Raw genomic sequence first — 17477 nt, 5'->3', positions numbered from 1 at the left:
AACTCAAAGCCCAATTCAAGTTATCCTCTTCCAACAAATATCCTCTTTAGATTGACCAACAACTGGTGACTCCCGAGTTTTTTGGTTTGTTGTCCACCCCCTGCCATGACAACTTCCTAAAGGATTGGAAACGAGTCAAACGACCCAACACGCAAAGTATTCGATCTTTTCCTCTTAAAATCATTTTTAGACAGCTCCTTCTGTCTATCTCTTTGGCTCCTCGACTCAACTCTCAATAGAAATGCAATCTTAGTTGTGCAAAATGGAACAAGTTAAGCTATCAAATCTAGAGATCAAAAGTTGGTGCTGAATCTCAACTAACAGCCTGGAAAGTGCTCCATATCAAGTTGCCAATTGGTGAGCACCTCTCCTTCATTTTCCCACCTCCAGTTTGTCCTTTTGCTCTAAAAAAGAGTCTCTAAAACATGATTTCTAGTTTTGTGCACATGCTCATCAATTGTGGTGCTCCCTCTTTGTCAGCCTCCCAACCCTTTTCCCTTAGACTTGTCTTGGAAAACTGCACTTCTTGGGGTTTTCATCTCACCACAATGTCATCACCCAGACTCTAAGACTATTATTAACTTCATTTGGAGGTTTAGATGCCTATCTGTTTTTTATCAGTGTTTCTTCCCCCTTCAAGTTGAACTCCAGATGGTTTGTTTGAGCTTGTCCCTTCATATTAACATTCTACAAAAATTTCCTCGGCTAGACTCAGATTTTATTGGAATACTACACAATATTCATGTTCAAATTAAGAAATTTCAAGATAATTGTAGGATCTCAAACCTGAAGAGAATTTACAATGTTGGGCACAGAGAAAGACAATCTCCATTAGGAGGATAAGATTAATTATGTTGGATTGAGGGAGCTGATCATCTATGTTTTGATTAAATGCTGCTGACTCTTTCATGGATCTTGTCATGGGTAGCTTTGTCTCAACCTGATTGGTCTTGACCTTTTGTGTTGCTGCTATGCTTTGTTCATTGTACAGTGCACCATTGTGAGCTATTATGTTCTTGGTCAACTCAGTTTGGGGATGTATATACCCTTACTGTTTTGTATCAGACAGCAGCGTTAATTCTACATTATCAATTATGCTGGACATGTTGATATAGCTGTTCTTTTTGCTGCTCCAGCACTCTCTTTGTTGTCTGTAGCTGTTCCATTTCTGGTGGTCCAATGCTGTCCTTGTTTGATGTAGCTGGTATATTTTTGTTGGTGCAGCAGTGCCTTAGTAAAAAGTTCCTTTATGCTGGTTCTTTAGTCCCTATAATATGTGATACTTCGTAAAATTTTAAGCTTATTCCAATAAAAAACTAGAATAAGTTGATGAGCGTTTGGAGGTCATTTGAGAAAAGTTCCCTCAGCAGTTGATCGGATAATATATAGGGTACATGGAGTAAATGACCTGACATCAATGGCAGCAGTCTTATGTGGATGCAATAGAGGACTCACCAAGTATAATAGAACAGCAGTGAGCAAAAAGCAGCAGGAAATTTGGCTAATTTCATTGGATGCAAAGATTCAACTCCAGCTTTTGGATAGAATGTGTAATGTCCCCTTTTGACTTATATAATTAAATAATTAAAAGCGTATTTGATTATTTAATAAGCTCTTAATGTAATTATTTAATATTATTCCTTTAAAAAAGTACATCATAAGGATAATATTATATAATTACTTAAGTGACTCAATTAAGTGGGAAATCAAATTAAGTCACCTTTAGTTCAAAAGTGAAATAAACGAAAAGAAAATGAAGAGGCAAGAGGAAATGGAAGGCCAAGGGACATTGAGAAAGTTATAAAAGAGCTGACAGAGTACTTTTGAGGATGTTGGGTTTATTCATTTCTTGGTTGTAACCTTGTGAGGTTCTGGAGATTTGGACTTGGTCCATATCAGCCTTCTTGAGGACGGAATCCCTCTTGGAGAAGACTAGCTACGGTGGTGAAAGATCTACTCTAGCTGGTGTTTGTTGAAGATATCAAACATATTTGCTGTTGGTATGTGGATTCCAATCCTACTGTACATCCTGTATTTGTGATTGGGAAGTTTTCAATACATCCAATCTTTCTGTAAGTTCTATGGCTACGATTGGAAAGTTAATTCTATTATTCTACTGAAGGTTGTAAAGATTTATCTATTTTGATGACAATATATATATATTTTTGATCTCTATTCTGGGCAGTGATTGTATGATTTTACATTATATTCCTGTTTGCAAAGATATTGGATGAATAGAAATCAGTTCATGCAGACTGTTTGTTTAAATTCTTGTGGAGTGTTTGGTTAAATTTGGAGCAAATATCTATAGGGGGTATTTCACTGGTATCAGAGCAAGTTTTCTTTCTAGCTTGTGAGGTTTCATGAGTGACAAAAACGATTTGTTTATAGGGATAAATTTGCAAATAAGTTTTAGATACAAGTACTGATGTTTGCGTGAGAGTTTATATTCTAAGTTTATAATCTCCAATCTGGCTTTGATTATCACTCCGGAAGCACTATCAAAAAGGCCGATTCAAATAAAGTTTATTTATGAGAATATTTTATCGAATGGACCTTTATATTCTGATCACTTAATATTTCTGGACGTTTATATTTCGTGAAGGCTACTTCATATATTGGTGTTTGTGGGTCCTGGAACATTTCTCTAAAATATAGCGATTAATGATTGTGATATTCAAGATGTTATGGGTCATTAATATTATTAAAGCGTCGGGGTTGTAAAGTGAATATTATGTTGAAGAAGGGATCCAAGATTGTTATTATTTGATAGCTATCGGCAATATAGGAATATGAACCTGTGAGAACCCCTTTGTCCTCTATGCTAGAAATTTCAATTTCTGGATGCAAGTGTGCTGCTGGGTTTGTTGTTTTTTTCTGTGTTTTTATAACTTGTTTGTATTCTTTGCAAGGGTTTAACAAAAGCAATTGCAACATTCATATAAATCTCTCAATAAGTCTGAATTCTAAATAGACTATGTAATAGGAGTACCCAAACAGTAAATATCATCTACTCTTTCATTATTGAATATATAAAGTCTCTACAGGCATAAGCATATCACCAATAACAGAAAAACATTTCTCGAATGTAAAGAGTGACTAAAAAAGCAACCAAAACCTGATTGGGATTTGACAAATCTGTAACTTCTCCCTTTGCTGATGTTACAAATCCCTTCCTCCAGCTCTAGCGCCTCCTTAATGATTTTCTTAGATTTTTTGGCAACCTCTTTAACCAAAATCGCACCACTCCTAGGGTGCTGCCTTTCTGCAACTATGGCTGGAAAAATATACTGTTCGTACTTCCTTAAACAAATGTGTCAACAATGATTTGATTGCTGCTAATGATCTGCACTTTTTGCTGAATCCCTCTGAATGATTTATGCACTGAAACCCTCTAAATAAACACCTCCAAATGCCCAATTAGAACCACTGAATGAAGCTCTCCTGAATGTGAAATTCACTGGATATTTCACCAACTCAAATGGCTGGAACAATGAAGAAGTATCGTTCTCCAATGGCTGATTGAAAACTGAAACCCTTGGCTTCGTTCTCAGAGAAAACATGAAGTTGAAATATAATCCATAGAATGAATAACACTCAAAATCGGCAGTTGCTCGGTTGCCGGAGGAGTGGAGGAGGTGCCAAGTTCTTTGCTTGCAGCAGAGTTTTCTCCCACTTCACTGAACAATTGTCTGGTGCCTTCGTGTGATGGTAGCTCTTCAGTCTTTTCGAGCTCGTGGGTCTCCTCTGTCCTTTGCTCTCCTTCAACGGTAGAGTCATCCTTAGTAGCATTGTGGAGCAACAATTCATGGCGGCTTTGTTGGGTAGATTCACGTACTTCGATCCCCTGAATGGATGGAATCTCTCCTTCCTCAATTTGGTTACCCGACTCAGCCGATTCAATGACTCTTAGCTCAGCGTCTAGCATGTTGGGTGCGGGAGGGTCATCAACTCCAAATGCATCAATATCGCTCTGGGAAGGCGGAGCAGGTATATAATCTAGTTCTAGTAAATTGTTGGACGAACTGGGGTCCTTTGACGATGAAGTGACCTCTGGTCTCCTAATGGGAATCTTCTCCCTTCTTGTTCTCTTGGATGTCCGAGTTCCTCTGCTGGCTTTAGCCTTCTTCCTTTTCTCGGGCTTTTCAATTTCTTCTCTAGGTGCACTGGAAGTTCCCTCATCTTCGAAGGACTGAGAATCAAGGCTACCCATTAAGTGGTAAGTGAACTGGACTCCTTCATGAATTAATCGCTCAATCTGCTGATGCAACCATTGGTCTGTATATCTTCCTGGGGCTGCCATGACTGCCTCAAAATCAGTGATTGGGTCCTGCGACCAATCAACACCCGGCAAAAGATGTCTTACTGCCTCAAATTCCCAGATCTGCAGGCAATTTCCTGAATCTGTGAGTTGATTTGGGACCCGACGATATTCATAGAGTCGCATCTGTTGCACACTCAGCCTCGAATATTCATGCCTCCGGACCTCATAGTCATCAGAGCAGTTCTTCCAATAATCTTCAACTGACTCCTTTGCTCTATACCGCCTGCCCCTCTTTGCCAGATTGTCATGATTGAAGCATTTCCTTGGAAAATGCTCCTATAGGCCATAGGAGGCCAGCTCTGCGAAGGATTCCTCTGCTTGGGTGGGAGTCTTTAGATGGATATCCTGGTTGCCTATAATCATGGGGAATGCGAATCCAGCCTGCTTGCTGTCTCTGAGTAAGATGTCGACCGGACGTGACTGCCTTGCGACCTCCATAAGAACTATCTTGTCGGTTGGGTACCATGGAAGTCGAAGAGGGGCACCATCAAAGCCAACTATCCAGATATAGGAGAACCTTGGGAACTGGATGAACCAGGCTCCGTATCTCTGTACTAGAATAGTAGCTTGCTCTGAGAGCCTTATGTGTAATCCTCCCTGCATTAGCCTGACCAGGCGCATTGTGAAGGCGTCATTGACGCGCTCATACTGGCCAATTGCATAAGCCGGGCTGTTCTTTTCCCTCTGAGCTATATCCTGATAGTGGAGCTGTGGGTAACAATCGTATACCTTTACTTGATCGAGTCCATTCCCAATTTCACCTTTCATTATTAAACCTCGCAGTGGCTGGTTCCTGGCGAACATATAGACCAAATAAGAGGTCATAGTGAAGTACTTCTTTGTCTCAAGTTCAATTAGCTGAGTGTGGATGTTATCGCTTATAATCTGGGCCCAGTCAAACTTGGACTTCCCAGCAAAGACTTGCTCTGTGAAATAAAACATCCACTCTTCAAAGTAGTTGGATTTGGGAAGTCCCATAACCTTGCTGAGCAATGTGACCATGTTCCCATGCTCATTGTGAGAGTCACTTCTTGGGGTCTTTTTCCCAATTCTAACGCTTGGAGGTCTTCTCTCCTTGTACCACTCTTCATTGATCAGTGTTCTGCATCTGGCAGGATTCATATCATACGCCCCCTGCGCTTCATCTATAGTCGTGGCTGTGGGATTGTTTGGGAAGGGAATGTCGAATGCGTCGACAATGGCTTCAGGAGTGAAATTAACGAGGACCATGTCCTCGAGGAGCACCAATCTAGATTTTGGTTGGTAATGCCAAGCAGCCTCTACTACTAACTCATAGTTTTGCACTGCTGGGGGAAATCCTGTTGCTTGGGCGATGCCACTTTCCATCATCTGTCTAGGCCTGCAGTAGGCATTAGGGGAGAAGACTCGGCTTCTAAAATCTTGGATATCGATATGGCCTAGGTCAATATCACCGACATTATCCCAGACACTCTGAACTTTTGACTCTCTCAATCCCCCTCTTTGATACTGGTACTTCATCCTTTCAACTCGGCGAGGGATATCTGATTTGGATGCTCGCGATGTCTCGGCTGTAGCAGGTGTCTTTGATGATTCTACCGCTGATTTAGGCATTTATCATGCACAGCCGGATGCGGATTATGAGGCAATAAAAGGGAAGCAAAGCAGGTTAGACAAAGAATATGCTAGCATTCAAGGATTAATTCAAAAACCGAATTAGAAGAACAACATGATTTTGTTAACTAAAAGCTTGATTGATTTAAACATAAGTATTCATGAAGCTTTCAACTGCGGATTTATACTTAGGCATTTTCAGGATCAATTTTCAAAAATGGACAAAGCTTGAGAAATTTTCCTAAGTTTGAAAATACAATTTCTGGTTAAATGTTAGGAGTAAATTCTGATTTCGATTGCTTTGCATGAGGCCCTATAAACGGAAAGATGCGATTCTCTAGCTTTAAGCATTTTAATCAGATTATCCGCACACACATCTATCCAATTTGCAAATATTTCAGACGATTGAAAGAGGTAGAGCACACTTACCTAGTGAAAATGGATGGCGGGAATTTGCACGATTTGCCCTGCGAGAATAAATTCCAAATTTTGAATGGGAGGGTCTGCAATTTTGAATTTCAACGGTTAACTTTTAATTCAAATTCTCGCGCCCATGGTTTGAAAGGTAAATGCAGATTTAAACACTTAGTCATAGCGATTTTACCTTGGGCGATTTGCAATCTTAACCTGGGTAACTTAGTTGAAACACAATTTTGAAAGGGGACTGTGGATGGCAAATCTTGGGGAATCAGAGAGTTTTGAAAACCATTTAAAACTTTAAACCTTCTTTCGTATTTACCCCAAATCGCAATTTTCGGCGGTATGAGAGTTTGGAGTGATTGCAATGTATAGGAATCGCGATTTTCTGGGTACACGAACCTCGGCATTTTGCATGCTATTGCAAGCACTTAAAAATCACGGCACTTATGCCCTTTTCCGGCGATTTCTGGAGAATTGGGGGGGTTTCACGCAGAGCTCAAAATCGCGATTTTTGCCTTATCGCATGATTTCGGGGTTTTCAATTGCCTTTCGAACTTTATTTGCTTTACTTCCCTTCCACAATGCGGTTTTCGGAGGTTTTGAAACTTCGTTATTTTGGACCAGCTTGCCAATTTTAAACTTTGACAATTTTCGCCCCTTTGGTGAATTTCGAGGATTGGAGAGGTTTTGAAAACCTATAAACTTTTCGCACCCTTTTGGCTTATCGCCTAAGTTCGGCGTTTTCAATGGTTTTGCAAACTTCAAACTTTCTAACCTTAACTCTCCCGCAATACTCTCCTCCGCAATTTTCGGCACTCACGAGGTTTTTGCAAACTTCGGACCCTTCGACCATTTTGTCAATTTCGGCCCTTTTGGGCATTTTTCAAACTTTTCACTTTTTGACATTTCAGCCTTAAGGTCTGAATTTCGGCCCTTTTGGCCCTTTTGTCAACTTTTCACTTTTTGACATTTCGCTTAAAGGGTCCGAAATTCGGGCCTTTTGGCCTTTTCACCAATTTTGTCAATTTTTGAATATTTCGGACGTTTTGTGAGTTTTGCCAACTTTCTTTTTTTTCTTTGCATTTCGGCCTTAAGGTCCGAATTTCGGCCCTTTTGGCCATTTTGGCAACTTTCTTTTTTTTCTTTGCATTTCGGCCTTAAGGTCCGAATTTCGGCCCTTTTGGCCATTTTGGCAACTTTCCTTATTTTCTGGCATTTTAACCTGAAGGTCCGAAATTTCGCCCCTTTTGGGCATTTTGGCAACTTCTTCACTTTCTCTCAGCTGGCGAGAATCGCCATTCATACAAATCTCGCAAACTTGTAAAAACAAACATCATGCAATCTCTCTTATCGTTCTTATGCGAAAATTGGCGACTTTGGGTCCTCATGCGACCTTCAGACGCGCTGCTCTTTACTTGGCGGAATTCGCCAATCCCCATCATTCCACGCCTATTTAAGGTGATTTTACAAACTTGAACAATCTCTTGGAATTCATGCCTGAGGGCTCGACTGACTATACGGATCACCGCCCCCCCCCCACAGCATTACCATCTCACGGACTGATCGCGGGCTCGCTTGAAAGAACGCGAGAGGCTCTGCGCGGGGCTCAACAGGGCGAAGACAAAAAGGCCCAAAAAAAAGGAAGGGGGGCCCTGTCGGCGACAAGAAGCGTGTGCAACGCACAACAGAACCCACCCCAAGTGGACTCTAGTGAACACAAATTTTCTGCCTTGTTTAATTACTTTGGGTTTACAAAATCCTTGCTTGTTTGATTTGATTTGTTGAGATGCCAGGCAATATTTATAAATGCAAATAACATTTACCAATTATAAATATAATAATGCATCAATAATGAAATAACGGTCTCAAATCTGATTACAATTTCCTCAGATACAATAAAGACTCAAATCAGATTAATATTCTTTTGCAAAACAATACAAATGTACCCGTAAATCGATATCTATCTTTGTAGGTCTGAAACTATATCACGGAAAATTCTGGAAGTGTAATCAGCAATCTGGAAAATGTTTCTCAGCAAACTTCATATCAGCATACTGCCAAATTTTGGGAATGTTCACAGAAATTGAAACCCCCTAATAATATTGATGAAACAGCACCAACCAAGCACATCACTGTAGCGAATCACTATAGTGTTTTACTGTAGCGTGGGTACTGTTCACGTGTCACTGTAGCAGCCAACACAAAGCTTGAAATCTGATCACTAATGGCTGCCAATGATGAATCTTCAGGTCTGCACTTGATAGTCCTTCAATGATCTTCAAACCCTAGGTAAAAAATCTTCACCTTTAAGCCCAAATAGAACTTCTGGATGAAGCTCTCCCGATTGCCAAATTCAATGGATATTTCACCACCTCAAATGGTTGCAACACTGTAGAATGTATCGTTCTCCAATGGCTCGAAGAATGAAACCCTTGGCTTCCTCCTCTCAGGCAATTTCATCAAAGCAAATGCTCCATAATGCCTTGTACGATTTCATGAAGGAGTATTTACATTTCCTTCTTGGCTCGATTTTCCATTAAATAAAACACATTAATAACATTTAAAATGTTATTTCATGGAGACTTAGGGAATACTTTAATATTTCATTAAAATTCACCTTTATAATTAATTCCTCAAATGGCCCCCTTTTTATGATGAACATGACCCTTTCTTTATGAATAATAATAACTTATAATATAACATTAAATGGCCTCATAATAAAATTTATTAATAAAGTTATCACTTTATTACTAATCAAATAAACATAGCTCCATGATTAATCAATATTTCTTCATTCTGTTGCATCGGGGATTTGACCATTTTATCCTTTGTCCAACCCACTGACTTACTAAAAATAGGAAGGGCCCCTCTCGATCGTCTCCTGACTTACTATAAATAGTAAGTACATGAAATTGAGCCCAAACGAAGTCCAATCTAAGCCAAACTAAGACCAAATTGGAACATACCGAATTCTGAAGAAGACAAGAACCTCCATTAACCAAGCCTTTGCCTTAGAAGACCCTCTATCCTCAATTATTAGCCTACAAGGGTTAGAAAGATAGATTAATCATTCAAGAATAGGAACGAACTAAAAAGGGGACATTACACTTGGTCATGGTGCTAGTCTATTTCATGGGTGCAATTAACTTGCTGAAGATCTTGGAATAGCGTGGCTTGTATACACCACCGTGGGAGCTTCCCCTTACTTCGGTGTATGGATATTTATGTTACTGGGCATAGATATTTGTTTGACGTGATGGTGGTATTTGTTTGGTGATGAGAATTAAATATGAAATTGACATCAGGTCTTTGAATAACAAAGTCGTGGACTTTGAGAAGCCATGAATAGCTTGTTGTTTATGCTGTGGTTGTAGTTCCAGCTTATAGCATGGTAATTTGTGAAGGATTCTTAATCAAATTAGTCTTCTCAGATTTGAGGATTTCAATTCAAGGCAAATCTGGGTAGTTACTTGCAGTGATAACCACTCCTTTCCATCTAGACATACTCTTCTTTCAAGCTATATATTAGAGCGTGCTGATTATAGTGTGGAAAGGAGGAGAGTTCTAAGCAATTTAATTGATGATTATTAATTATTTTTGGAACAGCTGAAAGTTTGTTTTGGCAGCATATGCAGTAGATCATCCTTTGCAATTAAGTGATAGAGATTAGAGTTATGAAAGAATGAAGAAGCTTGTTGTTGACTCTTACTCTATGCTGCAATTTTGAGCACCACATTTATGTATTTTCAGATTGAAGCTTGCAATAAAGGTCAGAGTATCAATTCATTTATAATCTGCTCTTGTGATTGTTGATGCTTATCTTATTGTGGATAGTTTGGGTGCATTGTTATGTACTTAATTTTAATTTGAGTTTAGTAAACAAACCAAACATCAAAACAAACAATACCACTCAGTTGTTGAGGCAAGGGTAAGCAAATTATTGAGTTGATTGAAAAGTAAAACAAATTGGGCGAGATTCGATACAATCCTGCCAACTTGTTGAGAGAAAATTCAAAGTTTTCTAGATTAAAGTATGGCTTCAATGTTGGCAAAGGCTTTAAGTGATGCTGGTATCAAACTCAATACACAGACTAATTCGGGAGATGTTTTCATTACTCTAAATCGATTAGAAGGATATTTAAGCTTAAAGGGACAGTCACCTTCAAATCTGTTGGAAAAAGCTCTTGCTCCAACAGTGACTTTTCTAAGTCAGCCTAAATGGTTGAGCTATTCAGATGATGATATAAGAATTATGGTTGCAATTTGTTTGAGTGAAATCATGAGGATTCTGGCACCTCAAATTCTGTATGATGATGAGACAATGAAGGAGACATTGCACTTGATCGTAGATAGTTTTCAAGATCTTGATGATTTCAGAAATGTTCATTATTCAAGAAGAATTGCTATACTGAAAATATTTGCAGGAGTCGGAATTAACAATCTTTTAATAGATTTGGAAATGCATGATTTGATCTTATGATATGTTTCATCATTTCTTGGTCACAGCCAATGGAAGACATGACAAAGAAATTATTGCAGCTGTGAAGACCATTATGGTCTTGTGTGTAAATGAGAGTGATGTTATATTGCAGCCCCTATCATCCATGCTAATGGTTGTTCTTAAAAATGAGTGGGTTGTCTCTTCCACTACAGGTGAATTAGTCAAAGGTGTGTTCAGTTCTTGTGAGGGAAAATTGAAGCCTATTTTTGAAAAAGAAGAGCAAGAAATAGAAGATGGGAGATTCAATTCAAAGAACAAAGAGAATACCTTGCCTAATGATGGAAGTATGACAATTTTCCAAGATGTTTCTTTTGATGTTCATACATCAATACAAGCTGAAAATGAATACAATGAAATGGTTGAACCAGCATCTTTGATTACACAAGAAATTGATACAAATTAAGAGATAGTAAATGCACTTTCTGAGGATAGAAATGAAGATGTTGGTGATTCATTTTTTCATTCAAAGACACGGGAGGCCTTTGGTTTGATTTCCCAACCAAGACTATGAAGAAAAATGTGCATGAAATTCTTTTTGCTTCTAATACAGTTCATTCTTCTTCATGCAGTAAAGATGACATTGGAGGAGTTGATTCTTTTAGCAAGTCCGATTTTCCTTTGTTTGAATCTGATTCAGAGCAAAGTTCCAGCGTCTCTAATGTTTCAGATTCTCAGCTTCTTGTTGCAAAGATAAAGGAAGAAACACATCTGATTGGCGGCAGCTCTACGATTGAGAAGAATTTTGATTTCCTCATGCAGCATGACAGCAGTTCATCATCCTTGAGTGATCAAGATTGGGGAAGACACTTTTTGACATCAGCTGAAAAAGGATTTCAGGGTCTATCTACAGTGGATGGCACATATAGGCATGTGGAAAATTTAATTCATAACATACCAAGAGATCAAAATAAGGTTAACATCTTCTTTGCTGATTTACGATCAATAAAGAACAATATGGAAGAAATCAAGGAGACTTTCTTGCATGTAATTCATGATAGAGATATGGCTACTAAGGTTGCAGAGGGGGTCAAAGATTTACACAATAAAACTCAAAAGAAGTTGAAGATTGCTCAAAGGACCCTACAAGAAACAGAAAATCAGTTTATTGCTACTAAACAATTTTGGGAGTAAAAGAATAAGGTAGTGGCCAAGGAGATCCAGGAGATGGTTGAAGAGCTTGACAGCATACGTGAAACTTTTTGTTCAGACCAGCATTGCCCAAAGTCAGAAATTAGAAATTTGGATCAGCAAGAACAATGGTTTAAAATTATTGATAATCCTTTGTTTGAATTTGATAGTGATGTGATTCATGACTATCCACTTTTTGAGTTGGATGATGGAGTTCCATCCAATTCTAGTGATGAAGAAGAAGCCAAGCACAACAATATAGTGTTGAGAGAGGATGGGAGTTGTGTGCTTTATACTAGTAATGCTGCTGTTCCCATAGTTCTTTGCAGAATTACAATCTATGATTTGCAAATAAATAAATTTCCCTTTGATTAGCAATCAAGTTTGGTTTGGGTTGATTGTGGGCAAATGAATGGTGAGTTCTCACAGGTTTTAATGCAGATGGTGGAGAGAATTATACCAAATACCATTCCTACATTGGTTGATGATGACATAGATTCCATTGAGATGTTGGATCAATGTTTGTTTCCTAATATTGAGTTCGGTTTGTTCAAATATTCTAGTTTGGGTTATGACGTTGGGCACTTCTTGGTGTTCCAAGAGTTGAGGATACAGATTGATGACACAAGCCAATTTGTTATAAACAAAGTGGCACACCATCAACATGGTGGCTCTTCCTTGAGATTGACTTGGAATTCTGAAATCATAGGGAATTCAACAGTGGATGTGAATGTTTCTGCTGAATTCTTTCAGACGATCATTCAAAGAATTTTATGGAGGAATCAAGAGATGACAATACCAAGCGATGAGTTTAGCATAAGATCATGGCAGCCTCAAAGATTGGTATGGGATCCTAGTGCCAATTGCTTGAGGACAAGCAAATTTTGGGTGGGAGGACTTGTACTGTCCCCTTTTGGCTTAAGATATAATTAAATAATCAAAAGCATGTGTGATTATTTAATAAGCCATTAATGTAATTATTTAATATTATTCCTTTTTTAAAAGTACATCATAAGGATAACATTATATAATTACTTAAGTGCCTCAATTAAGTGGGAAATCAAATTAAGTCACCTTTAGTTCAAAAGTGAAATAAAAGAAAAGAAAATGAAAAGGCAAGAGAAAATGGAAGGCCAAGGGACATTGAGAAAGTTATAAAAGAGCTAAGAGAGTACTTTTGAGGATGTTGGGTTTATTCATTTCTTGGTTGTAACCTTGTGAGGTTTTGGAGATTTGGACTTGGTCCATATCAGCCTTCTTAAGGACGAAATCCCTCTTGGGGAAGACTAGCTACAGTGGTGAAAGATCTACTCTAGTTGATGTTTGTTGAAGATATCAAACATATCTGTTGTTGGTATGTGGATTTCCAATTCTACTGTACATCATGTATTTGTGATTGGAAAGTTTTTAGTACATTCAATCTTTCTGTAAGTTTTGTGGCTACAATTGGAAAGTTAATTATATTATTCTGTTGAAGGTTATAATGCTGAAGGTTGTAAAGATTTATTTATTTTGATGACAATATATATATATATTATTTCTGATCTCTATTCTGGCCAGTGATTGTATGATTTTACATTATATTCTGTTTGCAAAGATATTGGATGAATAGAAATCAGTTCATACAAACTGTTTGTTTAAATTCCTGTGGAGTGTTTGGTTAAATTTGGAGCAAATATCCATAGGGGATATTTCAGAATGGCATTAAAACTTTCAACAGAGAAATGTTAAGTCTGTAAGGGTGCAGTCCCACAGGAGAGGGAGCTCCTATTTATTCTCTACAAGAGGTTCCATTATGAGTTTCACATTGTGATATAGGGAAAAAGTCTTCTCCATAAAAGTGGAGTGGTCTTTAATTTAGGAGTAAAATTTCAAGGGGAGCTAAAGAAGGGGTTACAAGTCTTTACCATTTGCTGAGATAATTTAGGGAGATTTATTGCTAAGCGGAAGCTAATATGTGGTAAAGCTAACCTACGATATATCACTAAAAGTATTTTGGAGCAACATTCTGAAAATAAGTAGCTTGAAGAATAAAATATTCTAATTCATGTGACCATCTCATTGCTATGAGCTCCACAATTTACTCAAGAAAGCCAACTAAGAAAAATTTGGAACCCTTATTTCATGCAACCATAGCCTAAAGCTGAATTAAGGAAAAACCAAAGATAATAAAATGGTCATGACTTAATCAAAGGAAATTGACGCTTAAGTGTCAAATGGGTCTTCAACCTTGAAGTGGTAAAACAACTTGGGGCAATAGTGAGAGAAAAAAGCCCAAAATATCTTAGTAACACGGGCTTCATGACACATGGACTTCGTTTTTCATATAAAGATAGTTTAGGATTCATCAGGTGATTTCTTCACTGCATGGGCTCTATAATACAAGTTTAGCTCTTTGAAAGGATTCTACATGAAAGGCATATTACGATCAGTAGCTTGAATCACAATAAATATCATAGTTCTATGGAGTTTTCTGATAGGGGATGGGTTTCGATCAAGGGCCTAAGTTTAGGGACAACGGCAAAGGATGGCAAGGGGTGGCGCAAATACATATATTAATTTAAAAATTAGTTACAAAAAGATTTGTAAGAAATAAATATAAGAATTGCAAATGAAACTTTGTCATACTATGTAAAGTTTATACTAATAAACATAAAAACATGAAAATGATTGCATTGAAATTTGAACATTAACAATGGTGGGCAGAATTTTGGAACTTCGGGAGCAAACCAAGAATAAGTATAAGAATTGCGAATGAAACTTTGGCATACTAAGTGAAAATTAAACTAATAAAAATAAAAAACATGGCAATGATTGCATTAACATTAAGAATGGCTGGTTGCGGTTTGGGGTCAAGTGGGAGCTATGGGAGACACTGGACATCCTCGGGACGATCAGAGGCCTCCTAAGAGTCTCCAAGAGGTTTGGGGATGTCTTGCCATCCCCAACATCTCGGCACCGTCCCAGCGGCAGTGGCGGTTCAGCGAGGGAATATCCTCACCCCGTCCCCACCTCCTGAGACATCCCCATCCCCGAAATAGTAGGAAAATTGGGGGACATGTCCCCGTATTTCACTAATAAATATCTTTGTAGGGGATGTCATGGATGCCAACATAACTATCCCTTGATAATTAAATGTATTCCTTGAGAAATCTTTAGAAATTTAAAATGCCTCCCGATCAAATGCTTTTTCTATTAAATATATAAGGTGGGCCCAAGAGGAAAAGTAATATAACAGGAAATATTGAATAGTTGTTAAGCTATGGTGTGGTGATAGAGAAATGCCAGTTTACAAGTAACGCCCCATTACAATTCCCATCCCATTTCTTGTTTCTTCATTAATTGAGAACCTTTCTTGAAGCTACACATTTTCGATACCGTTTTAACTAGCACAAACACATAACAATATCACAGAACTGTCACTAGCATCCTTCTTAAAGAACACAATGTTGAATTTGCAACATTCTGTTGTTCGTCATATTGGCATGTCATTCATCTTATTTACTTTAACCACAATTTTCTATCTCCATTTAAACATTGAAAAGCTTTACTGCAATTGTGGACTACATACAGGCAATGAGTTTTTATGTCTGTGATATAAAACAGTTACATGGAATACCCGAATCAAATTTGCATTTATACTGCAAATTTTTCAAATATAGATTGGCTCCAAGATTGGATGTATAATATTAGCAAAAGACTGGAGTAATGTAATTCTACTTAACAGAAGAAACTAACAAAGACAGCTTAAGCAATGTGGACATACTCGTAACTTGAACCAAAATATTTTGTGAACCCTTCATCTTAGCAACTGATTATTTATAAATTCATGTAATTCTAGATGGCTTTTGTGGCAATTGGAGCAACAATGGTGGGTAGCATCACTTTTACCAAAAATGAAGGTGATTTTCTGAAGAAAGGAGATGAGGTACTTATTATTATTTTAAGTATCGTCGTTTATATGTTTTCCTCTTATGCATGTAAATGAATGGAGTGGTACTATTGTCTATCTTTGACTTATAATGTTATTAATGGATGTCTTCTGCTCCGATTGCAGCTTGGATATTTCTCGTTTGGGGGAAGTACTGTTGTTTGTGTTTTCGAGAAGGTAAATGATTATTGTATTCACATTTCACCAAGTACATTTGCCATGAATAAGTGATTCAAGACCAAGGTCTAGATAGGTGATAAGTCCAGATTAGTGATAAATGTAGTGAATCATGTATCTAGAGGTTCTGTATAGGATCCAAATTCAAGTTCACTGTTTGTGAATCGGTCATTTCAAACTTTTTATGCTCTCTATCATCGTGATGATAGATTACGGAGTGTGATCTGAAATGTTCATACAAAAAAGTACAGGCAACTTAATCCAGTAGCAACAAATTTAATCTATAGATTGTGGAAATCTACTATGAATTGTAAAAATCTACTAACTTTAAAACCACAATTTTCTTGTTCTTTAATCGGCACGTATGGAATCATTGCTACAATATTTACTAAAAGGCATTGTTTTTGGCAGGATGCAATAGATCTGGATGAAGACCTAGTCTTGAACAGTGAAAGGTCACTCGAGACCCTGGTTTCGGTGGGAATGAGTTTAGGTGTCTCCAAGAAAATGTCAGAAGAGCAAGTAGCAAATACTGTAAGGCCCAGGCGTAATGATAGTATTGCTATATTGGACAATGAAGTTGCTGAAAGAGGAATCAGAGCAACTACAAGCGGTAAAGTCATAAATTATCAGATTGGCCTTCCCGAAGAGGTGTGAGGACCATATTCTTCATTTTCAGGATCTCTAAAATAAGTATCTTTTCCGGCACTGCTCTTGCTGTGTCAAAGTTTTGGTGAAGCATTAAAAATACTTTTTTTTAGTGTACTAATTGAATTTCGAAAAAACAGATGTGAACACATCCACAGCATCATACAAGTAGCCTGGAAATTTGTTTTTAAGTTTGCAGAGACAACAATTGTTTGTAACATTGCCAAAGCCAGTTTTGTTTCTTGGTATTTGAATATTGTTTTGGAATAATATAAAATAAAGTAAATGTCATTTATATTTGTCTTAATAATATTACGATAAAAATATTTGTTGTAATTTTTAGTTGTTATAATTTTCAATTATTGTTATTTTAAAATTATATTATTATAATTATATATATTTTAATTAAATTAAGATTATATTTTTAAGAAAAATGTATATTTTCACTATAATGTTTATATCATAATTATTAATACTATTTTGTTGAAGTGAGAGTTATGATTAAGTCTAATGATATAATGTTATCTTTAAAATGTTAAGAGATGTTATTGATAGATTAAGTAGCAAAATAAGGGTGCTAACCCTATTAAAACAGATAACCTTATTGAAAATCAAGTTTAGAGCAATATTAGAGTTTAAAAGACTACAACTGAAACCATAAAAAAAGAACAATAACGAGCAATTAAGAAAACATTTTGCCCTCGCCTGTAGTAAGGAATTTAAAGTGCTCCTTATAGTTTCCTTCATTAGCAACA

At 37.4% G+C, this 17477-nt stretch overlaps 1 protein-coding gene across 3 annotated transcripts in view; it reads left to right on the top strand.

Moving 5' to 3' along the window:
* Positions 1 to 17058, top strand: part of LOC131044884 (phosphatidylserine decarboxylase proenzyme 3) — a 265342-nt gene extending 248284 nt beyond the window's left edge. For all 3 annotated transcript variants that reach the window (XM_057978357.2, XM_057978356.2, XM_057978355.2), the window contains 3 exons: positions 15808 to 15894; positions 16024 to 16074; positions 16486 to 17058. In XM_057978357.2, coding sequence (XP_057834340.2) covers positions 15808 to 15894; positions 16024 to 16074; positions 16486 to 16731 — 384 coding nt within the window. In that variant the 3' untranslated portion in view covers positions 16732 to 17058. The remainder of the gene's footprint in view (positions 1 to 15807; positions 15895 to 16023; positions 16075 to 16485) is intronic.
* The last annotated feature ends 419 nt before the right edge of the window (positions 17059 to 17477 follow it).

This window comes from Cryptomeria japonica, chromosome 1, assembly GCF_030272615.1.
Source record: "Cryptomeria japonica chromosome 1, Sugi_1.0, whole genome shotgun sequence".
Lineage (NCBI taxonomy): Eukaryota > Viridiplantae > Streptophyta > Pinopsida > Cupressales > Cupressaceae > Cryptomeria > Cryptomeria japonica.
The sequence above is the reverse complement of the archived record's forward strand: the minus strand, read 5'-3'. Positions and strand labels throughout refer to the sequence as shown.